Here is a 26173-nt window from a genome sequence, read left to right on the forward strand (position 1 = left end):
GACTTGAGTTTTCCCGGTGTTGTGAAAAGGGATGTCCTTCTCCAAGGGATGTTTCTTAAAGGCATATCCCCACCACGGCCTATGTGGAACTCGTTCAAAAGATAACCAGCTGGCAGAGGGAAGGCCTTCACAATCTGAATATATTATAAGAAGCTGGCAGAGGTTGATTGTTTCGACATCCCACTCTGGCCCCCGAAGTTAGGCTGCTTGTAGGGGGATTTCTGCGCAGGCATCAAGCTGGAGCATTGGAGCCCCTAACTGCACGTATTATTTAAATGAATACCAGCAAAACACCGGGAAAACGTCCGAAACTGTTCACCATTATTTGAACTGCGCACGTGCGTTTACTTAAAATTTCATTTCCCGCGAAATCTCAAAGATCACATGACCTGCTGACGCTGATTGGATATAACATTAACATCTTTGACGCCGGTGTCGGGGCTGTTCCGGTTATCAGTTAACCTCCCTCAATTTTCAATTAGCTGTTCTATGATCTGTGCACCGACCGCGGTAGCAGCAGGTGCCCCCTCTGATGGTAGATCTAGGAATCAAATCATTGGTTGTTTCTTCCTCCACAATTAATAGGTACCCAAGATAAAACATAGACAAAGAATGTAATACAAATTTGTAATTTTATTAACCTTGAGAACAAGCACTATCAATGTTGTACAATGATTCCATCGCATTCCATCTATTTATTTCCATACATTCTGTTATTCAACAATAACTATTTTAACTACTTAATCAGATCTGTGAACACAATACCATGACCAAAAACTATTTCACCAACCCTTCAAAGCCTGCAAAATAGTACTGTTAATCCCTTTTTTACAGACCTAAATTTTAGCGAAAATGTCCTTTTTCAGATTTCACCAGTACTAAATTCCGCGAATGGATGGTTTTTAAATGATTTTATCTTTTCATCAGTAATTTTTGAGACATGAATGTTTGCCCTTTGCAAAAACGGAAGTTGTTAGGATCACAGAAATAAAGGGGTGTTCAGTATTCCAAAAAGGGTTACAAAGAGGACAACTTGTATATTTATCATAAGTACCGTCATAACAAGTTTTACAAATTGGAATAAATTTTACAATATTAATACAAGTATTTTACAATGTATCAAAACATTGAACCATTGTTGGTTACATGTATTTCACGGTCTTTGAAGGGTAATATATCTGGAGTATCGTTAATGCAGTTATGCATAAACCCTATTTACTGCACACACATTTCTGTGAATGTCACTCAGAAGTGTTGTTTGTGGTTGAGGCCTACTGTAGGTCAGGCCACAGAAGGGCAAACCGTTAACCAGGAAATATTTCTGGGTTTAAAGTATGTATACCTTTGTTCACTGAAAATATCACAATATCTGAGAGGAAATCGCATTGACATCATGTACTATATAATTATCACTGTAGGCAAGAGGGACCCTTGCACGCACAATAAGTTCCACAACACGGTTTCAACCAAATTGTTTTAGCCACTGGATAGAACATGCAGCTGGTCAAATCACTTTTAACCAGATGTTGAAATTGTCAATGTAAAAAGAAATTACACCAGCCGGTGTAAAACAATTCACTATACCTGAGAAACTGATTCTCGACAGACAACAGTGAATACCGGTACAAAAGTTACCTTTCCAAAAATTAGACAAACATTCAAACAGCCAAACTGTAGAAAAATACCTCAACCATAACTTGTGAAACAGAAAGTTTACCAAGTACTATCAGAACCCAACTGTGTTGTTCAAACTTAATTCCTTGAATATGGAAATGCTAGAAAGAAACACATTTTGTTCTTCATCAATGATCGATAGAAAATTATTACCCTAAAGAAGTCAGGGACAATCCATAAAGTATAAAGGGAGCAAGGTTTTAAAATATCAGTCCAACAGCTCTGCCTTAAACTTTTTGCATGTTTATTCTCAAAAATGTCCCTTTTTTTCATCATCTTGCCCCCCCCCCCCCCCCCTCTTTAGTCTCCCTAATAAGTAACATAGAACAAACAAGACTTCAGTGTTAAGGTAGGGTCAATCTTGCATATTTTAGCGCCTTTTTTCTGAGGCAAAACATTTACTATGTAAACACTTTATGAAATGTCCCCAAGTCTACATTCTGAAGATAAGAAAAATATAAATACATATTTACAACTTTTTACACAAATACAAATAATATTAAAACATAAGAACATACATCGAGTGATTTGTTGATTTATTTTACAGAAATCATTTTTGTGAACCATTGAGCAATCATTGTGAAACCAAAAAAAATAAGACATACTCAAGTTTCACTGATCTAAGACTGGTTCATTCATTACAATGAAATTGACACAATGGCCAAAAATATGAAGTCAAGACCATGGGACTACTTCGTGTCACTAACCCATTGACTATCCCAAATGAGCATTATGAACAGCATCTAATAACTATGTGCATGATATCACTTGGAAGTTTTAGAGACAGTCTTAGATCGGTGAAACTAGAGTATCTGTAATGTTACATGAACAGACATGAAAGTCTGAATCCAGAGCAATGGTAAAAAAATCATATTTTTAAACCAAAAGTACAAATATATTAATTTCAATTTCAAGCCCACCACCAAAAATTACACTTAACTGTTCATCCCATTTTTCTATTCTGCTGCATTATTTACAAATCTGCAAGCACGATAATTACAAGATCTCATTTTTTGTTTTTTTTCGCAAATAAACAGGTCTTGAGATACAACATACACGTAATGTGTCTTTGCTTGTGTCATAGCCAAATTAGATTGGTACTGTCCCCAAACTGTATCACAATCACAACCAAACAAGCCCCAACAAGAAATATGAAGTATTACAGTAACCCAACACACCATTTTGTTTGCTCCCATTATGTGGAATGGTGATGACGAGATTGTTAGATGAATGATCGAACACAAAAAACCACACATTTTTGCACAAGAGTGAACAATGACATATTTTAGTGCATGCAGAACATAAATGAATTCTGTGACAAAACATCAAAGGTTACAAAATGCTACGAATTAAAATATTCATGGCAAGTACAAAGTAGGTTTAAAATGGACACACACAAAAAGAAATCTTTTGAGCAACAGAACTGAAATGACTCAAAATACTTGATGGACTTTGTACGGTGGACAAGAGAGACATTTAAGTTCCTAGCTAAACACAAATTTATATGTAAGATCTTCTAATCAAAGCCAAATCTGGTTTTCTATCCCTCACATCCAGGAGGCTTACTAAGAACGAATCAGAACAGCTAGTTATGACTAAGAATATACATTTGTATTTGGCAGTGTATGAACTTTATTGAAACGAATTCACTTATTATATATCCCGCTCAGCAAAACACTGAACTTAAGTTCAGCCCACTTCTCAATCAACAAGCCTCGACGTTTCCTAGACACAATAGAGCACTTACCTTTAGCAGAAAACACCTGTTCATAAGACAAGCATGATAAAAGATGCGCACGTCACTACAGCCATTTCCGATATGTTTTTTACACTACATACATACTTTTTTCACCAATATCAACAGTTTAAGCGGATCAGATCTTAGTCGTATCGTGTTCATTATTTCACCGCGTGAAATGGGGTTACACTTCTCAACATCTTATAAATGGCTGACACAGTAACTTATATTTCTGTCGGAGGGCCTCACACAGTTATTTGCTTTAATACCGTAACATTGATCAAGATTAAGTTTAGCACTGCCGTGAGAGCATCAACAAGGAAGCAGAAAGTAACAATGGTCAAAACTTACAAAATATATACACATTTCGGCATGCAGTCAACATCTCAAAAAGAAGGTTTTATTGTGAAATATAGTAGAAATATCCTTATCCCTGAGAAATCCTTGGAAAACTCGCACAGTCAGATCCTCCATGCTAGATTTCGAAAGGCAGGGTTTGTTCTGGTCGCTCTGTGCAAAAGTTGTGTGATAATTTATCACACACACCATCAAGGTGTTTATATAGTGTGATTCAAAGTATTCTTAACTTGATCTACAACCTCAAAAGCACCATTTTCCTGACATTTTGGTCACCAGTATATTGCTATGAGCATCACAGCATGAAACAGTTCAAATGTTAACAAGAATATTTAGTACAATAAAGTGTGTAACGTCTGTTGATATGAGTTGATACTAGCAGGATAGGATGGTATTGGCAGCGAGTAATTCCAAGGAGTTCAGACTTATAGGCCTCACCAGCCTTGGTGTATATCTGTCCCTGAATGTTGTTTGTCCCTGAAGATGGTAACCGGGCTGCGATACATCAGCGGCGTTCTGTGAACTTCAGCAGTGTTGTCCTCATTTCCTGAAATTGAAATTAAGATGTTAGTAGTGGTCTCTCTCTGTACTGAACTGTTAACTGTGAAATTCATGGGCTGCATTTTTTTGGGGCCACCCCGTAAATGCCTTGAACATTCAGACCATTTCCTACCTCCACTAATTCTGTTTTATCGTAGCTCTGGCGATGGTTAAACACACATTGAGCCAACAGGCAATGGGCCTTCTCCAACTGTTCCACCATGTAGTCTTTGGTTAGTTCAACAGTGCTGTCAAGTAGCGTGACTAGAGCATCTCTATCCACGATGAGAGGCGGTGTCGGCTCATCCAGAATGTCTACGGCTTTGGAAATCTGTTTATTATGCTGTTTTGATCGGGTCATCCTCATCGCAGGGCTGGCTGTGACTAGAAACAGAAGACATATGGTAAGAAAGTGACTATAAACTGTAAGAACGGACGAGTGAATTCTATCAAAACACTCGGCCAAAACAACATCTAAGAATATGTCATCCAAGACAATTTCTTAATTTCATCAAGAGAAGACAAATTTAGCCATTTTCATTGGAAAACAAACCGGCAAACCTATTCTTTGCTTTTGGATGGCCTATTTTTAAAGTTATGGACTTCTAAAGTGACACTTCGCAATTGGTTTACCGGCAGATTCAGTCAATTTTGGAGAAAATCTTTCCATGAAGCTGTGTTGTACTAAAGAGCAAAAGCCAATACGTACTTTCTGTGTCGCTTGTATCTGAACTTTTCTCCTGACCTGGAGCAGGAACAGCTACATCAACACTTGGAATGGTTTGTTCTGTGTCTATCTCTGGCTGGGAGGTATGTGAGTTGGAACGTTTCCGCTGTAAGAAGTCAATCAATCAATCAGTGCAATTTCCAAGGGTGTCCAAAATAGGGAGGTCCTACTGTACTCATTAAATGACACCATCAAACGAACAAAGTGAAATCTAATGTATAACTACCTTCCTAGATGCTGCAACTCTGGAATCCCCAGCCTCGCTCAGCTTTGGTGACAACGACGTTGCAAGTGGATCATTCTCTTTATTTGAGTCCTCATTCATCAGAAGAGGTATATTCTTGTTCCCAGTATCAATAGTCAATGGTTCTGTAACACTTCGAGGACTATTTTCTAACCTCGGACTCCGGTCGGGACTTTTACTATAACTGTGTTCAGATATGAGTTCAAAGTCCATACCAGAGTTCACCCTTTCTCGAGTAGCGGCCGCACGACCCGGACTAGATGACCGCGCACTAGCAGGACTATGGGGTCGAGTGCAACGCGGACTGTTCGACTGAAACGACAATCTAGAACCCAGGCCAAGAGGTGAATTGGGTTTACTACTGCCGGGACTCCGGAGTGCTGAATTCATAGTTTTTTCTTCCTCCATTTTGTCATCCGCAGCATCTGAATCAGCCTTGTTGGCATCTTCCTCATCCTCCTCATCCTCTTCTCCTGATTTTGACTTTTCATCGTCATCTTCCTCATCCTCTATTATCTCATAAATTGGTGCGAAGCGCTGACGGTTTTTTGTCGGCTTACACCATGGCGATTTCTTTTGTCTCTTTTTCATAAGTTCTTTATATTGATCTCTTGTCACTCTAACGATGCGTTTTGAGTGCAATCTGTGGCCTATCTTCTGCTTCTTCCTCTTCGGCGACTGAGTTCTACATGTATTCGGTGTCTGGATAGCATTTCTTTCTTTCGGCACACGCCGGTCACTTAGTACTTCGTGAGGTGTCTCTGTGTCCATCCCTCTTGCCCGCCGACTAAATCTGCTTGGGTACGACTCTGGTAATGCAGGAGTTGACGAGAAATGAAGGCTTTGCACCGAATTTGGATTCAGTGGCTTCACGTGATAATACTTGGGTGCCATCTTGGTAGGACTGATTCCTGAAATCAAGAAGAAAAAAAGATTCAGCGTTAGGACGCAAATCAACGTACAATACCTGAAGATCTGCCCAACGATTCCAAACTAAACCAAAGGCTCAGCCTCTGGTCCATAGTAGCCATTTTGGCCAGCCACAATCCGACTTAGTGGGGAAGGACACAACAACCATACCATACTGTTTTCTTTGGCCAAAGGAAAAAGAAATTTGACAGGATGAAAAGAACTTGCCTCTTCTTCTACGAGATGCCACAATATCCTCACAGAGTTTGCCGAACTCAGGGTCAAGTTCACCTTTCACAATGGAATGTGCCAAGTCTCTCAGTGCGCATGCACGATGCCTTATTGCACGATCTGAAATTGATAATGACAAATGGTAACATCTTTCATTAGAATTGTCTTGCACCTGGCAAAGGATTCAACACGCAAAAATAAACAATGACAGATACAAGACAACAAGTATATAAAGCATGGTAATTACATCAGTGCTGCATTACTGTCCTTGTGTGAAAGACTCAGGATCACCTTCAGTCTGCCCTTGGTGTCTTGATTTTTTCAAACTGAACTGGCCGTAGGTCTTTGGTCATTGCGTGTCTAGTCTTGGAACTACATGAACATGAAGCAACTTTCATTTTCTTACCTGTTGGGTTAAAATCAGGATTGTACTCCAAGGCATTGCTACAGATCAGGTTGATGTCTGTCAGGAATTCGTCAGCAGTCTCGTACTTGTGGAGATCAATCTTTGCCATTGCTGTTGCGAGATCCATGGGATTTTTTATCACTTCGTAGTAATCTTCAACCTGAAATCATTTTAGGGTATGTATAACACCACTCGTAAAGGGTAAATTTGTCAACTCTCACAACCCTTGACTCAAAGAGCATTACATAAAATGTGAGATCCCGGCCTATTGTTAGCCGCAGGCATTTACACTGAGGCTTCCTTGGTGTGGATTGGACGTTTTTTTAGATATGACGGGTCAGCAAGGTCCTTGCAGTATCTTGAAACCAAAATAGCCAGTAGCAAAACAGAAAAGAGGAAGATTAAGAGATTTTAGCAACTCCAAAAATTACCTCTTCCACATCAACGGGTTTGGTGAAGATGGCGAACTTTCTATCTCTAGCGAGTCTATTGATAACGTCCCTGAGGAAAAGGCGTAACTCTCGTAATGTCACCTCCTCTTGTTCATGTAAACGCTTGGCTTCTTCCACCGTCAACTGCCTTGGTTCAGGTGGTGGCGCCTTAGGCAAGACCTCGAGAGCCCTGGTGGCTACAAAACAAAGGTTTACATTAAGTTGCAGCTATTTCAAAAGGTACTTAAGACTTCTATTGCTGAAAAATCTCAATGTCCAAGCAAGACGCTTTATTTGCTTCCAAATAATTCATATAGTAAACTACACACGACTCAAAAACACTACCACTTGGGAAATCGGCTGGTTTTATGCTTGATATTTCAAAAAGACCTGGCAATATGCTAGAGATTTCAAGCAAGGAAAGAGCAAAATTTGCTGTGAGAACAACCAAGATGTTCCCTTCAATGAAAACAATCAAACATGTGGTACTTTACCTGCTTTTCTTTTCTGACTTGGTTGTTTCGTTGCCTGGTTCAAGAAGAGATCCTCGAAGAAGTCCCTCCTTGCTTGAGTGTTTGGATTCTTCATGTGAATAACATTCCCTGAGAAATCATCAAACAGAACATGGATCTGAAATATCAACACGTGATATAATGTCAATATTTTTATCATACAATTCCTAAAGTTTTAATGTTCTGCAGAAGCCTACAGACGATGTTTCACAGACAAGATCAGACCTTTCCACGCTACAGCCACATACATGTAATCCAGCGCCATGTTTTGAAGACAGATCAAGACACCACCTCAAAGAACCCATTAAGTCCATACATAGGCCACATCCCTTTACATGTTCATGTGGTGTGGTCTCAAACAGACTTCTATTGAAGGCAAGCAAACCTTCAGAGTCAATCAACACTTTTGTGCTACAAACGAACAGTAGTGAAAACATTACACTGACCTGTTCTGAAAGATCACTGTACGCCTCATCACTGGTCGCCAACAGCAACACAGGTGTGGTTGGTTCCATGTCATGCAGTAAAGTCAGGAACGTTGCCCTGAGAGTGTCCGTGCTAACATCCCACCAATGACTGATGTGCGGCAGATAGATAATACTAGGACTCGTTCTTCTTGCTTCACGAAATATCTGAAAGTGAAACAGTTCCCATTTTAGTACTTGTACGGCCTGTTCAGTATTCAATTGATGCCAGACAAGCATCCAGTCCATTATACCAGATAAGCAATTGAAACTCAACAATATTGGGGCAAGATACGCACCTGAGCACATGACTCCTCTGGTGTTTTGGCACTGACTGCATAGAGAGATGGAAGATCTAAGACATGAACAGGTAGCTGTTCAAGATGATGTATTATTGCTGGGGCAAGATGCGAACTTTGGCCTTGGCCTGGCTGACCTGACAACAACAACCGGGGTCGATGGGTGGCTGGACGATGGTAACTAGCACTGAAATTATGAAACAAACCAATTAAATGGAGAATTCAGTCAGGCACATGCAAGAGAAAGGTAAAATGACAAAAATGTTGACCAACTCACACCTCTTCACATGGAACAGTCCTTGATGTTTCTTTCTTATACGCTAAAGACATGCTTTTTTCTTACCTCTGGAAATTTAAGAATGGTCCCTGAGAATTACTTTTGTTGGGTCTATTGCGGTATCTGCCGCGGAGCGGGTTATCATAGATGGATGCCTGATCTTCGTCATCATCACTGTAGAGTTCTACATCGTCATCACTGTTATTACCACCTGGTAAAAAGAGTAGCACACAATGAATATAAATATCTGTGAGAACAGCTGCACAAACTGTATATACATTAAAAAGATTGTTCACATTAGGAGTATTGCATCATTAAAATTTACAAAAATGGGAATAGAAGAGCCTGCAGAATATCAGTTGCTACAGAAATGTCTGGTTTGTTACTTGGTCAACACTGGAAACTTTTTATAAGATCTAAACACGGACTTACCCATATCAAGACTTTTCAGCTGCATCAAAACAGCTGGAAATATCCTCCCAAGAGCATCCAACGCAATACCGAACATGTCTTTCAAAAGCGGCTCAATGACTGACGATAGAGCTCGCCCAGGGGAGACGACAGATCTTTGTGCAGTTGGAACAATGTTCTGCATGCCATAGTGGAAGTCACGCGCGTTGATATTGATGGATGTGACATCAAGCTGGAGTTTGTCATTTGTGGTGTAAATCTGAGGGTACCGTCTCCTGAGTGCAAAGAGTGCTGCCTCAGTGCAGAGAGCTCGCACGTCTGCTCCACAATAGCCTACACACTTCTCAGCCAATTCGCCAATGAATGCGTCTGCTAGCTTTGGATTCCATTCTTTGGTGTGGATCTTTAGGATCTGTTTTCTTGCCTGACAAACAAAATAATATCAAAAATCATTAGAACAAACCTGAACTCAAACTGTGTGCCAAGGATGATCAAACTATAGGGACTAAGACATAGGGCCCATCTCTACCTTTCATCTCAACATTTAGACTGAAAAAGTTCTCACAAAAGAGAAATATATTATATTTTCAAATTAAAAGATAGAGAAATGAAGCAAGAGCAACAAGCTTACGTCTAATGACGGCAAGGGGAAGAGGAATTCCCTGTCAAACCTTCCGGGTCTCCTAAGAGCTGGATCTATTGAATCTATTCTATTCGTTGCTCCGATAACAACAATCTCCCCACGGCTGTCTAAGCCATCCATCAGCGCCAGGAGGGTGGAAACGATGGAGCTGTGGATCTGGTCCTGACGACTAGAGCGTACCGGTGCCAAGCCATCAATTTCGTCAAAGAAGATTATTGCTGGGCGCATTTGATACGCCTGGAAGACACAGAGTAAGAGTAAGTTATTAGGTCTGGAAAACTGAAGTTTAGAATGAATTTGTTCTGACAGTTATGAGATAACTGTAGTAGATGAAACTCTGGTTGCTATTCTCAACTACATCATCACACAGTGCAAAACCTTATTGCCAACAACCAGGGGCACAATATGTGTTTTGAAAATCAAGAATATTAGGACCTGAGAACAACTTGTTTTTATCAAACTAGTTCAGGGAAGCCATCTTCTCATTTCCAGTCAGGACTGCCAATAGGGTCCCCAGTAGAGGCCATCACGCCAATGAGTGATGGCCTTTCCAGGTTAACCTCCACTACAATAACCCAAAAATCTACATAATATCGAAATGTATGAATTTCTTGAGGTGGAACAACCTACCTGGTCGAAGAGAAGACGGAGCTGCCTCTCAGATTCCCCCACCCATTTGCTGAGACAATCAGCACCTTTCCGCATGAAGAAAGCCACCTTTCTATCTCCCTGACTGCACTCATTGGCAAGAGCCCGTGCCACTAATGTTTTACCAGTACCTGTAAAAAAGACGAATTCACCATATTCAAAATTGACAATCTTACAGTTATCAATAGTGTCAATTCCATCAGATTAGACTACTGAACATATTGCCAGGCCAGCGAGCAACATCTCCTCTGATTTGTTATTTGAAATATTTTCTTCTGGAGTGGCTGCTGTCCAAGACAAAGGGACCAGTTTCACCCATGTGTCAAACAGCCATCAGCTGGACTCACCTGGTGGTCCATAGAAAAGAACTCCTCGTGGCGGCTGGATTTTGAAGCGTTCAAATACCTCAGGATACATCAGAGGAAACACAATCATTTCTTTCAAAGCTCTGACATGTTTTCCGAGGCCGCCAACGCTTTCAAAGGTGATACTCCTATCAACACTCATTGGGTCAACATCCGCCAGACTTGACCCAATCCTTGCACGGTCTCGTAGTACTCCAGCGGCAACGTCGTCCCGATCCAAGTTCATTGGCAAACATCTGCAATGTCAACGATTTTTATTAGGTGCGATAATCAAGGCATCCACTGCTCTACTCATTATCTAGTCTAGTCATTACAACAGCCAAAAAACATATCTGGTGAATGATCAGCGATGAGCAGCAAGGAAAAAAGCATTTCTTGCTACCAACTGACTTCATCTTCGTTCTTTCTGTGGACTCGCCAACCATGAAGTGTCCCACAAACCAGACAAAATGTAGGATATTTTGGCAAACAAGCTTGCAACATCAGTGAAGATTTTTAATGTCTTACCTGGTTCTAGACTTGGCCATACTCTTGGCCTTCCTCCTCTGGAATCTCTCCTCATCATCACTGCTGCTACTGCTACTGCTGCTGGAGGTTGAGCTGCTCCCATGGAATGCTGCCCGACGCCTAAAAAAAGATACACATCACTATGGTTTCCTACCTTTAGGACTAAAGGCCTAATCCCACCTCAAATGGTCGAAGAGTTATTTTAAAGCTCCCCTTTTTTTAAATGGCGACACAACTTGTGCAAGATCTACGAGAAGCCAATCAGTCTTGTACATCTGTACCAAAAGATTTGTATAAGTGCAATAAAACGCTTTACTGATCACAGCACATTGCTCAGTGGGTTTTATTTGCACAATGATAGCCTGTGGTATATTCAATGAACTTTTAGGCAAAGAGACTAGACTTCCTAATGTGAACGAAATGTTACCTAAATTTGAAAGCTGGGCTTCTTCTGGCTGGAGATTTGTGCACGTTACGGATGAGATGTTTTCGACGAACTGGGGAATGAGCCCCAAGGATATCGGTGAACTTCTTGGGGCGACTGTATCGGATATCTGAAACAGGAACACAATCTTTACTGGCCACGTTCGATTTCAAGCAAAAAAACCTAGCAATGGCAAAATATTTTTTTCAATGAGCATGTAAACCTTCTAAATATTGATATGATTTTCGCCAATACAAATTTAATCCCAGGCTGAACACATCTAGTGAACATGTCAACTTCATCAAATCTTTTTCTCTCCAGAGAGAGTAGTGCTATGCTGATGGTCATAAAGGGCAAGGTCGAAACCATATAAAACTATCCCTGTAACCTTTACCTGGTCCAGCATCAAAGATCTGGGTCCTGGGTTTATTTTCTCTGAGATAATACTGTTTACGTTGTGGAGGCTCTTCCTCTTCCTCCTCCTCCTCCTCCTCTTCCTCTTCATTATTTTCAGCATCTCCTTGATTTTCATTTCCTTCCGCAGTTTCTTCATCACCTACCTCATCTGAACCGGAACCTGAAAGATGAGAGAATTTGCCTGTTTATTATTTCTTTACATCTTAAAATTAAATACAGGTCAAAGAGTCAAGAACAATGATGGCTCAAAGTCAAAGTACATGACCTGGCTAGGTGTACCTACCCTCAGTTCTATCACTACTCTCTTCCTCATCATCAGACTTGCCTTCCTCAGTGATTGGGATACCATACATGTCCCTCTTTACCCTCGAGCGTGTACGCTTCACCTTGGAATACATATCCATTTCAACCTAAGGAAAAGAATATGAGAAGTTCAGTCACATAAATGGTACTTCATTAAGCAAGAGTGTAGCATTTAATGACCTTTTTAATTCTTTGATGCTGTTGCATGTATCATCAGGTTCATTTTATGGTGATAGGACACTTCTTATTTTCGGTAATCATGATCAGAAAGTCGAAACTTTCATTGGAAGTTTTTCAGATACAAATTGGCACTTAGTTGTATGCAGTATACAGAGATAGACAAGGATATGTATATCTTTGAAGAAATTAACCAATTATATGACCAAGTGAACAGATATCTGGCACTAATTACTATACGAGAAAAAATACTCATACCAGACAGATAACACACAAAAAGACAAAAGACAGGACAGTAGGTTTTGTAGGCACACAAGCAGCATAAAATCAAAAGTCACTATCTGCCAGAACCAAGCTTAAGTTTCTAACCCTTTTATAGAATTTCAAAGTCAGATTGCCACTATTGAAACTAGAAAGTGGCCAAGGCCATTGTAATCGCTCGGACGAGGACCACTTGGTCAAGACACATACAACTAAAGAGAGAAGCATGCAAAGTAAAGGCAAGTCAAAAAGAAAGACACCAATATTACAAGAACAAGCAGGCTAAAGCGACAATGAGTTGGAAGACATTATGAACATCACACCTCATCTGGAGGTAGATCATTCAAATCCACTTCCTGATTTCTCCTCCGCCTGCGCGTTATTATAACTGTATTTCTTACACCGCGACTGGGTTTGTCTCGATCTGCACTGCGTTCAAATGAGTTATTTTCATAACTTGCAGACTGGATTCGGTCGATGAGGTTTGTGTTGAAGGTGTCGTAGAGAAGGCGACGGTGGCGAGTACTGCGGCGCACAGTGGGTTCATCATCGTCGAGGCTGCCATTTACCAACTTGGAGCTAATGTTATTAACTCTTTGTTCTGATTCATCATCTAAAGAAAATACAAATGTTGCAAATTATGCAGTTGATAAACTGCTTAAATTAAGTTTAAGAATCCAACAAGTCTGAGACAACAGCTCAGAAATATCAATCCATACTGAAATTTTGGTGAACCATGTCACGTGCATGACATGTGATTGTTACATGTGATCTTTGGGGAACACAGTATAATATACAAATCTAACTTGATTTGTTCCAAAAACAAAAAAAAAGATCCATCTTATGCTGTATGAACTAAATTCTATTTACAATGTCAAGTGTTGTCGTCAAAAGGCTGATGAAACCACATGCAAACAGATTGAGAGAAGGCTATACTAATTCACCTACCTGAATCAGAATATTCAGCTCTACCCTTCCTTCGGCTGAAATTGTGAAAATGAATCAATATATAAATTTAAAGGCTAGCTTGAGGAGGTCAGTTTTTTATATATTATCGTATATCCAATATTTAAAACTATTATTTACTATTTAGTGTTTCAGTATTACCATTCAATCCAACCTCTTTAATATCACCATGTCCATACTTTATAGGAACAATCTGTCCTTCGGATAAAACCTACTAAGGGCAAGGCGGTATTCGAAAAAACCTACCCTGGGTAACTTTTCTTCCCTGCCATTTTAATTGGGCTGCGTTTATTTGGGACCAATTCAGGACTGAGCCTGCCAGGTCTCGCCACAACTCTGCCACTTCTGGTAATCTTCTTTCCTCTCGTAGAAAGTGCAGCCCTCTGGGAATAATCTGGGTCATCGCTACCGTCAGTTTCATCTCGTGCATCATCTAGATCCAGTTCCTGGACCTGAAACCCAAAGCAAAAGGTATTAAAAAGGAAAGGGGATCGATGAACATAACATACCCGGTACTGATGGTTGAAGTAGTTAGGCCCCTTTATTAATATTATTAATTAGTAAGAAAGGGAAACTCCAAAGTCCAGATTGACTATGACTCTCCGACCAGGCACCGTCACTACAAGAATACCCCCTTAGTTACAGTAGTATAGTAGGCCTACCAGTAGGCCCTAGGGCTAGGCTGTAGCCTACCTAGGCTAAGGCTAGAGCAGGCTACTAACTACTTCACAAACTTTGCAAATCGGACAGACAATGCGTCAATCCGTTTATGCAGACTGTTCCATCCGTTATTTCTCTTAACTGCTAGTAACTGCAACTTATCAAACAAGAAATAATTATGATGAGTGATATTTTCTTCTTTCTCTGTTTTGTCCATTCATTTTTCAGAGAGCCCAGCTCAGCTGCCTTTTTACTACAACAGCCAACAAATATAAAGACAATTCCTGACCCATTTTGTACCTTAGAGATCCTAGAATTACGCCTACTTGATCTTTCGGCAGGAAGGGACATAAATTCGACGACTTCATCGTCATCGTCGTCCCCTCTGTGTCTTGTTTTCACCATTTTCTTCCCAAAATTTCCATCAGAATATCAAGTTTTCACCATTGTGACCCAACAACACCCGACATTAATAGTTACGCGTCAGAACTAGTTCGGAATTAATTATAACAGACTGAATAGATCCAGTTCAACAATCAGCTTATAGTATTACAACTAAGTATATTTAGTTGGGGTTTGAAGCCATAAACGCATTATCAAGTATACGGTGGGATTCATTGTTTGTTTCGATATCAATATATCCATCCACGACGAACTAGTTTTTTAGTTCCAAGAAAATGGCGGGAAATGAGGATTTGAAAAGTCCGCCAAAGTCCCGTATTCTCATCGCACAGTCAATATAAAACACACAACCACCGTCAACATGATGAGGTTAAGTTTTATCTATCAATTGACCAAATGATTTTTACTTTTTGCTGCGTAATCAGCAAAACTATGGACAGTTTCACTACAAATCGCAATCGCGGGAAAACTTTGTGTTGCAGAAAAATAAGGTGCCCATCAAACGTCTGTTGTGCGCAATCGCAGTTGTTATGGCAGAGACTTCTTTGGTTTGTAAAATTTCTGTCATTAAAAGATAGTGGTTTTCTCGGCGTTGTTATATACGATTGCTATGATTTTGCTTTCTTTACTTGCAGGTGATATTTGTCAACCTTCTCAAGTGTCTCTTTGCATTTTATTCCCTTTACTACATTGTGAGCAGCATTTGTTATGGAGCCTTCAGGTAAAATTTAAAGCTGAACTGTTCGGTTTTTATTTCATTTTCGGCAAAAGTTAAAGCTGAACTGTACTTTCTTGTGCCTGTTGGCCTTTAAATGGTGTGCAAGATGGCAAAATGTTGGAGACGTTGCTTCAGTTCAGAGATGGGTGACAGGTGAGTTGGTGGGGGCCCAATAAAAAGGCCAACTGCCATTTTTCAACTTTGATTGAGCCAAAGCCAGAGCCAAAATTTTTGTCTAACTAACCTGTCTATTCATTTCAGCTTAGCAGACACATTTCCTTTTCATCATCTTCTTGAGTCCCTTTGTGAGAAGGAGAGAACAGCTGCCACTAGTGCCAGTGGTGTGAGCGTTGAAATATTGAGTAATAGCTGTAGTGTAAGAGTAGGCCTATTATGATGATTTTCAACAGTTTTCTAATTTTTCAGGTTACACAATTTTGATGGGAAGATACCATTCAACTTCGCTGCTTGGGTTGACTACTCCAAGTGTTGTCAGTCATACTCCAAGGAACAGATAGGTACATATTCTTTAAGGTTTTGGTCTTATTTGGATTCCAGCTCTAAGAGGGAACAGGGTCTGTTTCTCCCTTGTGCTTCAAATTTTACTGGATTTTTTCAACAAAACTGTCAGTTAGCTATCCTACACTCATCATTCCACCCGATGACGCCTTTGAGAAAACAAGAAGAAACACTGTGAATTACAAAGCTAACTCGGAGTTCCATTAATGAAATCAACATTGTTACCATACACAGTGCTGCTCCAAGAATGAAATATGAAGTCTGAAGTAATAGCCAGGCATAATTTGTTGACATTCTATGCTTTCACTTTCAGTGAATGTGATTTCAATGGAGGTCACTTTCTTCCTGACATCCTGGGCCTTTGTTATCTTCCTCCGAACCAGATTTTGGGATTATGCAATCACGGTTACGTCCATCCACTTCACCATGAGTTGCATAGGTATGAGTCAACAAGGGCCCCATTCCACTTCCAGGTCACAGAAGATATGATACATTTTATCCCCCATCTTGAAACAATTTGCGCACTTCTCTGAGGAACAACCTATGTAGAATCTGACCCTTTGCCACAAAAAAGAGACTTCTGTTAAATCAAATTTCCCCCCCCTCCCCCAAACTGCCTGATCATCATGTCTCAAAGTCACGTTACTCTTCCAGTTATGCTTGACTTCCCTCTGAACTGGTCATGGTGGGCATCTTTAGGTAAGTTTCTCCAAATATTGATGAAATTTGCCTAAAAGTCTGCAAATGTTTTTTTTTTAATTTTGAAATTTTGTGGTTTACACTACAGTAAATGAGTAATCCATTTTGCTTTCCAAATATAACATCTAGGAAGGGCCTGTGTTGTATAGATCGGATTATGGCTTTTATGAGCTAAAAGGCAGCATTATCAAAATATCAGACCTTTCATTTCTTTGCAGTTATTGGCATGCTGATGATGATGACCATTGGTGAAGTATTCTGTTACCTTTGCTATGAGTTGCGTCCAATGAAATCTCGAGTGGATCCCACCAATGAAGTGACATGATGTCGTCTGAGGACTCTACCTCTTCCAAGATCTATCATGCTCAGACCATACCCAGCTTGGGTGCTGTCAATGACATAACACATGTAAAAAAGCTTGTCTCATTAGCTTGCCTTATTTTTGCTTACTTTGCACAAATGTCTTAATTTACAAATGATGTATGTTAAAAACATCCATGCAAAGTAACAAAAAATTAGGTACTCCAGTAACTAATCTCCAGTACAGACAGACTTCAGTCATCCTAAATAGGTTCACGGTCCTTGGCCTTGCCTTGGCAGACCATGAAAAAGACATTAAGGTTTAGAATTAATGCAACCTGTCTTGAATATTTAAAGCTGGGACCTAGAAAGAAATCCCCACCTCTGGTCACATACATGTGCACTTTGGTGACTCTGACAGTATTACTCACTGTAGATATTTAATAAGTTTTTTTGAAATCCTCAAATGACTTGAGATTTATGTTGTGCTCAGGTGTATGCATGTTGTTTTTGATGAAATAGTGATTTAATAGTGGTTTTTGTGGTGGTATTTCATGTAGTATTGAACATGTAGTATTACATGTAGTATTGAAAAATATCCCATTTTGCTATTTAAAAAGGTTAACTTTTTTTCCCTAAAAACATAAGACCGTATTTTTGGTCACTCATTCCACGTGTAAAAATACATTCAGTGATTCCATGATAGTATTCTGCATTGATACTGCACCGGTTTCCCTCATTTGATACTTCGGTTGTGAGTTAACAGCAACTGAGTTGTCTTTTCTGTATTTGGTAAAGAAAATGCGGTTGTTATCTGTGTTAACAATTTTTGTAATATACACAGAAGAGACTTCAAATTGAAATGTTTATTTCCCTTTTGATCTTTGTATTAATAAGGATGGAGTTTTGAAAAACAATATGAATTGGTGCTTTCATTACGCATTCTTCTTTCTTACCACCGACTGACGTATTTGTTATCGAGTAGTCCAGGTCCTTTAACTATGGAAAGCTTTTATCTGGACCTGGAAGATTTGATAATGGTCACTGTTTTGTCTATACCATAGGCATTTGATTTGATGGGCTATCAGTTTCTTGCTCTACCTATGTATTCATGTCTCGTATTTTGATGTTTACAAATTATGGGATTTTTCCCAGTTTTATAATAATTTGCTAAATGTTTATATTCTATGCTTATAGGAATATATTTGTTTGTTGTAAATAGTTTGTTATCTTGCTGTTTGTTAAAGACCTGTCCGGCGGATTGAAAGTTGTGCCATTTGTGAGACGTACCCTTAGAACTGTTGAAGTGTCCTAAGCAACTGTTGGTCTTTGGGGATACATTGACCTGGTGGAGAAAGTTTTCAGGAGAGGTGGTCCTGTGCTAACGGAAAAATTCGGACACTAATGCCCTTCTAAAGCAGTGTCAAGATGTATGTATAATGTCAGGATTTGGTAATGGGGAAATACCAAGTAGAAGAGCTTCCTAATAAATACAAAAAAAACCCTTAGAAGAGGATGTTCCCTATTGGAGTGAAGTTTATCTAATAACTGATGTTTTGGAGGAGATATCCTTGCGCTTTGGATGCAGTGGTCGGAATGTTGCCGTCCTCAGTTGGGCCTGATTGAGGAAATGCTCCACAAGGATGTTAGACGTGATTGAGATAGATTGTCCTGGTGAGAAGATATCTATGTTTTGACTGAGAGGTGCCCTGATAGAAAGATCCAAGTTGTGGAGAAGTTGTCCTGGTCAGGCTGATTGTTTCAACTGAGAAGTTGTCATGACTGAGAAAATGTCTTTAGTGGTGTTGGACATGATTGCGAAAATATCCTGGTCAGGGGGGTTGCTTTGATTTGAGAAGTTATCCTGAGTAAAAATCCCTGTAAAGAAGTTGTCCTGGACAGGTGTCATTGATTCGTTTCAACTGAGAAGTTGCCCAGACTGAGAAAATGTCTTTAGTAATGTTCTGCCTGTCTGAGAAAATGTCCTGGACAGGGGGACGTTAAAGGTGGTTCTAACTTAGAAATTGTCCTTAATAAAGATCCAAGTTGAGAAGTAACCTTGTCAGGAGACGTTGTATCAACTAAGACGTTGTCCTGACTGAGAAAATGTCCTAGACGGGAGGATGTACTAATAATAATGAGGATTATGAACACCTGTTGACAGTCTACGGGAATGTCATCTAGGGCACAGTGAGATGTTAGGTCAGTCCAAGACAGCAGGCCCAGATGACTGCTGTGGGACAGACAAGACTATAAATGTCTTCCAGAATATTGTGAGATGCTAGCTTAGACCAATGGCGAGAAGAAACAGGTCAGGTAACTTCAGTAATGGACCGCAGTGGCAGCCTGTCGTTCACACAAAATGATTTCCATTGATATCATCACCTGCAACTCTCATACTGATGTTGTTCAATGTCTTCAACAAAGAACCTTGAAATTGTAGAATACCCGATAAATCGCTTTATTTACATAGAAAATGATCAGAACAATAAATGCCTACTATCAATAGTTGTCAATTAAAACATTCCATACAAAATATTTGCTTCTACTTTGACCCATCATCAATTTTTTTATATAAAACCAGGAAGAAACTATAACAATTCGTTGGTACATTGTAATTGGTTTGGGCAAAAACGTCATCTTGGTCATTAGAGACAATAAGGTCACAAAAAGATTGCAAAACAAAAGCACCTCTATCTATCAATTAAATTGTCACATAATCAATGGTTTTGCAAACCTCTCCAAAGTAACATTACATATTATTCAGAATCAATGGCGAGTGGGACATTTAAAGCGAAGTCACACAACTTTTTCCAGCCATTTTAGGCTTGGTTTGCGTGCCATTTTTCGCGAAATGAAGTATGAGCCACTTTCGTTCCTGACACTTTGCGCAGACAGTGTCTGTCCCTCAAATATCAGAGCAATGCGACAGGAGGAATACATATCATCTTAACAGTGTCATTACAAGAGAGGTTTAGAAGAAGGCATTTATCAGTTCATCAGAGTAGTGAAATCGGAAGACACCGGTTATTCGCGTCAGCACATCCTGCTATCATTTGAACGTGTGCAAAAATATGTTCAAATTCTACCCAACCCAAATTCGCAAAAGACTAATTTTGATTAAAGCGTTTATTATTTCAAACTGAATTCACACAAACTCCTCTTTGTTCCCCGACTCTATCCATATGGGTGAGCGTACTGAAGTATTCGGGGAAGACGACTGTCCGCGAAATTCCGCTAAAATATCTCTGTCCACCATCGGTGAACAGGGCACAGAATCTGACTGGAAGTCCATGAGTATGTCTCGTTCGCTCATTGGCGACCAGCCGCCAGACGTCATCGATGAATCTGCCCAGTAATCCAATGAGTGACAACTGGATCCCAAGTCCATATTCCTTGGCACGTAATGTGATTCCTTGATTTCGGTTATTGTTGAGCTCAGAGACATAAACTGCCGCAACAGCAGACGATCTTGATTTTTCATTTGTAACTGCAAAGAGATGTAATGACGAGGAATGAGATAACTGTTGGGTGTTAATATCTATCTATCTAGTATTGCATCTTGTCCCTCAACGTTTTGACACATGCTTAGCTTGCAGACAAAGCGCATCAGTTACAGTATTTGCGCTCAAGTAAGCTACATGAGAGGGAATACCCCCGAAAGTTCAGAGAATTATGTTTTATTTTGGAATAAGATTACGGTTTTGACAACACTTCTTAGGGAACACTTTTCGAAACCTTCCTAATAGAATCACTCAGCACCATCAGGTTTCGCGAAATGTTAAGAGCTGCAAGATAAACATTATAGAGAAAACAAAAAATCACCCCGAGTGGTCGCAGAGCGCAGCAGACGGATTTATTAGCTGTATATCCTGGAACCATTACCAGAAGTAAACGAACTCGAGATGTTTTCACCTTCAAACCATTTGTTGGCATTCATCAACCAAAACATCTTCTCTTCATTCATATCAGACCGTTGGATTCCCTTGGAACGCAACTATCCCGAGCTGAGCACCTATAAGCTAGGCCTGTTTTACTTTTTACAAGTCTGCTGATGAGAACTACATGTACGTTCAATGCCTGAAGTGTTTTAATTTGAAGGAATGTTGCAGAAGGCAGCTAATAGCACATTTGAAGCCAACGAGAAACAAACAACAACAAGAACGGGCTAATTCTTCATTTCCGCTTTATCGCATTGACCATTGATTATTTCCGAATGCCTTTCGCCCTTCTTCCGAAGCGAAGTTTTCAATTATCACGACACGATCTATCGGAACCTCTATATTTTCGAGGCGATGACTGGAATTTAACGGTAGATTTCATTTGTCTTCATTGAAGCCATTGACATTAGATTAGACTGATAGAATTAAGGTCTTTGAATCGTTTCTTACAATGAACAATCACTTGATTGAGTGTATTTTAGAAACGATTCAAGCTTAGACCTGTCATATAATTTAAAAAAACGCATAAAAGGCCTATGTATTTTGATATATATAAACTATATTCAAAGGTATCCTTTTCAAATCGGACTTTATATAAATCATGGGGTGGCCTTAAATCTAAATGATAATAGTGGTATATCACAATATCATGATGGCCTATACTTGAAAATGCCCTTATCTTCCTGGTCCTTTCATTATTAGTTCAAAGGTGTTAGCCGAGAATATTTTCTCTTTCCTCTTCAGAGGAACTGCTTTCTGCATGATGAGATTCCAAACTCAGGACTGACGATCTATTACCCGAGCAGCAATCCCATGAGTGGTTAGGATTTCTGGCTTTCGGTTCGATTCCCGGTGTGGGAACCCTAAGCTTGTTTTTCTATTTTTCATCATCTATTTTGCATCTCTCTAAAATGTATGAATAAAACAATTCCCAAGCCGAACATTTGAGCTGCATGCTTCAGTCTTTTTGGTCCACCCGTTAACCTTAGCAATGTTGTTAACATGAGGTAATGGTTGTATCACCTTGGCCGTAAGCTTGTTCGCATCCTTGGATTTTGAAAGTACACCCAGTTATTTCTCCATAGTCCACCTTTGATACTGAGGAAACCGTGAGAAGCGCTTAAAGATATGTCAAGAATCTATCAATACCATGCCAGTATCTTTTTGGATGAACATCTATAGGCTAATGGAAAATTCCTATCCGGATAATTAAGTTAAATGCCTCACATTTGGTTTATTTGCTATCTTTATTGTTGTTTTCAAGCTTGTTTCAGATTTCGTCGCTCAGAACCCAGCCAGAAGCCAACAGTCATTTACACTTTCATGCAGATAATGAAAGCAAAGCAGTCCATATTTGTGAATTCTGTCAAGTCGAACAATACGCCTTGAAGAGTAACATCTAGCTTATTAGCGTACGCGCCATTCAACCATTCACAGTGCACCCGGGACGACGCACAACATGACAACCGACGAACTCAAACACGCACTTATGATATTATGAATGGTACTTATCATCAAAGTATGGATACATGTGCATGAATAAAGTGCTTTTACTGTAGGGGATTGATCGGTTTAGTCGCATGAATTAAATGATTTTGTGGTTTACATGAAGATACGCACCTACCGACAAAACCCAACGCGACGGATGTAGGTAATTGTGACCCTTCCTGGTCACACCCCAAGCGGAAAAGTCAGCTTTTTGACCAGGGACACCGAAAATCGCTGTCATTTTGGGTTCATTCGACAACAATTATTCGGTGGTTTTATGTTAGTAAGTCTGAATCCGGTGTTACATCATCCTCACTGAGAAAATCAGGGGTTAATGTGCATAAACAGGGCACGCAGGGCCGTGGGAGCGAACATTAACTCCTGATTTTCTCAGGAGTGTTGAACATGCTGAACCGCAACGACAATCTGATAATTCGTTCACCCGGCAACATGATTGAGAAGAAATTCTTGTACCAATAATTACAAAACTGAAAGCCAGGATAAACTTACAATTTCTTGTCTAAGCCACTGTATTGCCACATCAAGGTCGGCCTCCCTCGCCTCGTGTCCGGTGTCTCCATTCATCCTCTGTCCAGGCGGGAGTTTGTACCGCGGGGGCAATGCCACCCTCTCTGCGCCACTGTCCTCAGAGTCCGTATCCGTTGGTAGCAGGTTATGGTTATGGTCGGCCAATAAAACCTTCCTGTGAAGGTTGAAATCTAGTATGTTGTCGTTTGTGAGAAGTTCCGAGTCACTTTTCATTTTGGTGAGCGTCTGGGGCTTTCGTGGCCCTTCCAACTTCATCGTTGCCATTTATATCTTCGAAGGATATTGAACTCCTCCTCCAACACGTGTTTCACATCAGTAAGGCTCCCTCTGTCTTATGATAAGTAAATCTGTCAAGTTTTCCTAACATAAAATAGTTAAATCCGATATTTTAGTCCAAATGGCAAAGTACATTACTAAACATCCTCGCGATAATGGACTTCGATTCGACGTTGACGCGTTGGGTGTGACGTCGTTGTCTCTGACGGGATTCCTATCCAATTTTCTCCGAATTGAGCTCCGAACGTTATATTCCGCGAAGAGTCCCTCAGCTGGCATTGGTGCCCACCTTTCAGGTCAAGAAAACGCAAGAGAATGAGCGATAAGCATTGCGGACTTTCCTCAAGTATTCATTCCTAGCACTGTTTGAACTGTGTCAATATTCCAGTCAATATAACACTGTTATATCTCAACAACAGAAACTTATAGTATGAATATGCTCATAAAAACAAGGTAGGCCTATGAACGGTTGAGTATAAGCTCTGATAATCTACCTGTTTAGATTAGATCTTGGGTGTGTTGTGAACGCACTGTTGTGTCTACTTAACAATGTCATATCACAACTGGATATCACCCGAGCAGTTAAGTAAATACCGTCGAGGTTTGTCCCAAAAGAATTGACTTAAAGTCTTGAGTTGGAACTCCAGTCAACACAGAGTAATTCGAGTCAATAAGCTCACATTAAATTCCAAGGAAATATCCTAAGAAAAACATCCTTGAGAGTTATAAGGAAAAAATACAAAGTTCGTAATGTCACAAGGCGGATCAAGAGATCTAATACCCTTCGTCCTGACACGCTGCAGCTTGTGACTGACTGGCATTCCTCCAACACAGATCCGGCATTAAATAACAAGGACAGTCACGTCTTGTGTCCTTCTTGTCTTTTGTTAACGAATTAAAAAAAACAGAGATTAATCGATCAACTCGTTGCTTTTCCAGATTCCTTCCTTACATCCGAATTTTCGCATTCAAATTTTACATGAAGTTATTAGGGAAACAGTTTGCAGATTCCTTATTGATGGTGATACCTCTTGTTCCTTTACCTTCGGACAATTTCCTCGAATTCCAACCTGAACTACACTACTAGATGTATGCCACATCAGACAGCTGCCCTCAGATCCAAAGTATTGATGGACAATTATTAAATCGTCCAACTGTGCAATTTCAAACTCGGTGATGGTCACACCCCGAACAATCAAAACCTGGAGGTGAACCCGGCGATGATCGAATCACAAAGAAAACCAATGGATGCAGGTGGGCTCCTGTATTGTCAGGAATATTATTGATAACAAGTGGTAATATTCGATCAGTTTAAGATGACCGTCGGAACTGCAAAAACATAAGCCAGTGTCCATGGAGTCCACCCTCTTGAACACTAGAAAAAGGGAGGCCTAATCCTCTTCTGCTCCGATGCCCGAGTTTCTCTTGCAACTGCACGCCAACACACTTGTTCTTAGCCAGTGAACGCGTTTTTAATGGACTGCCAGTCAATTCATACCTATAACTGCCTGCCAGTATATCATTTGCCAGCCTTGATGAGTTTCCAAGACTGGTGGCAGAAAGAAGCGGTATATTTCATACACGTGGCAAGTCTTAGCTCGTTTCTTAAAGCTTTATACAGGATTGTTGAAAGTTAAATAATGTGGCCAAAGACGTTTTATGTAGAAAACTTTCTCGATATTATTATTCAACAATATACCATACAAAAAGAAAAAGGAAGTACTTAAACTTTTATGTCAATGTTTTCTCATGTGCGGTATAAAAAATCATCCTTCTGGTGCGGTGTCAGTATGTCCAATTGGTGCGAGAGAAAGACATAGATTGTGCTATTGTCTCCATCCCAGGCCCTTGGTTACATGGCTTATCGATCCTTCCCGAGACATCATGTGCATGGTAAGACAGATTTAACAGGAGCGACAATGATTGGTCGGGCGATGTCTTCATAATTATTATAACATATCCTTCCATGAGACAGACAGCAAATGAGGATGATTCTGACGATTGTGCTATTGTCTCCATGCCAGGCCCTTGGTTACAAGGCTTATCGATCCTTTCCGAGACATCATGTGCATGGTAAGACAGATTCAACATGAGCGACAATGATTGGTCGGGCGATGTCTTCATAATTATTATTACATATCCTTCCATGAGACGGACAGCAAATGAGGAAGATTGTGACAATATGAGGATTGCGTACAGATGGCTCACTGGTGAGAGAGAAAGGTTGTGCTAATGTCTCAGTCTTTATATTGTTGATCCTTTCCGGACACATCCTGGCAAGGAAGATTGCTACCGTTTGTCGAACTGGTACAACAATTATAAGTTGTGACAATGTCTTCATATTCAGCCCTCGATTTGAAAGAACTAAAAATATTTCCAAGAATTTTGTTTCTTGACTGGGGCAAGTAAGATTAGGAGATTTGTCTCACTGCAGGTTAAACTGGTGCGACCGATAGGCTGTGACAATATCTTCGTGTCAAGACCTTGTCTTCGTTACAGGGCTGTATTCATCCTTTCGGAGACATCTTTTGTATAGCAAGACTTGGCGCGAGAGGTAGCTATAGGTTGTGACCATGAGGTTCTACTGATAATGTTTTGAAACATCCTGGTAACTGGTGCAACAATGATAGGATGTGACCTTGTCTCCATGACAAGGCTTTATTGATCCAACGTTTGTGTGCAGGGCCGGA

At 40.1% G+C, this 26173-nt stretch overlaps 3 protein-coding genes across 4 annotated transcripts; 1 reads left to right on the plus strand and 2 right to left on the minus strand.

Moving 5' to 3' along the window:
* Positions 1-615: 615 nt before the first annotated feature.
* On the minus strand, positions 616-15034 carry LOC135486183 (ATPase family AAA domain-containing protein 2-like). 2 transcript variants are annotated; one of them, XM_064768819.1, is made up of 23 exons: positions 14892-15034; positions 14178-14383; positions 13914-13948; positions 13367-13578; positions 12508-12634; positions 12202-12384; positions 11811-11937; positions 11384-11503; positions 10859-11112; positions 10494-10642; positions 9852-10100; positions 9242-9644; positions 8876-9020; positions 8533-8719; positions 8216-8401; positions 7752-7887; positions 7258-7454; positions 6827-6986; positions 6418-6540; positions 5263-6191; positions 5019-5142; positions 4443-4693; positions 616-4316 (listed from the first exon to the last, which is right to left on the minus strand). In XM_064768819.1, exons 1-23 carry the CDS (start codon positions 14994-14996, stop codon positions 4275-4277), a joined length of 4650 nt encoding a protein of 1549 aa, XP_064624889.1. In that variant the 5' UTR covers positions 14997-15034; the 3' UTR covers positions 616-4274. The 2 variants fall into 2 exon arrangements, with proteins under 2 accessions (XP_064624889.1, XP_064624888.1); XM_064768818.1 differs by having other exon boundaries at positions 13289-13578.
* Positions 15035-15523: 489 nt separating this feature from the next.
* Positions 15524-18394, plus strand: LOC135486679 (putative transmembrane protein 244). Its single transcript, XM_064769685.1, has 6 exons — positions 15524-15541; positions 15629-15714; positions 16138-16229; positions 16544-16669; positions 16885-16929; positions 17148-18394. Exons 1-6 carry the CDS (start codon positions 15524-15526, stop codon positions 17252-17254), a joined length of 474 nt encoding a protein of 157 aa, XP_064625755.1. The 3' UTR covers positions 17255-18394.
* Positions 18395-19674: 1280 nt separating this feature from the next.
* LOC135487145 (uncharacterized) lies at positions 19675-24899 on the minus strand. Its single transcript, XM_064770575.1, has 2 exons — positions 23169-24899; positions 19675-20719 (listed from the first exon to the last, which is right to left on the minus strand). The coding sequence occupies exons 1-2, from the start codon at positions 23469-23471 to the stop codon at positions 20378-20380; spliced, it is 645 nt and encodes a 214-aa protein (XP_064626645.1). The 5' UTR covers positions 23472-24899; the 3' UTR covers positions 19675-20377.
* Between the last annotated feature and the right edge of the window lie 1274 nt (positions 24900-26173).

The sequence above is a fragment of the Lineus longissimus genome, chromosome 4 (assembly GCF_910592395.1).
Source record: "Lineus longissimus chromosome 4, tnLinLong1.2, whole genome shotgun sequence".
Taxonomy (NCBI): Eukaryota; Metazoa; Nemertea; class Pilidiophora; order Heteronemertea; family Lineidae; genus Lineus; species Lineus longissimus.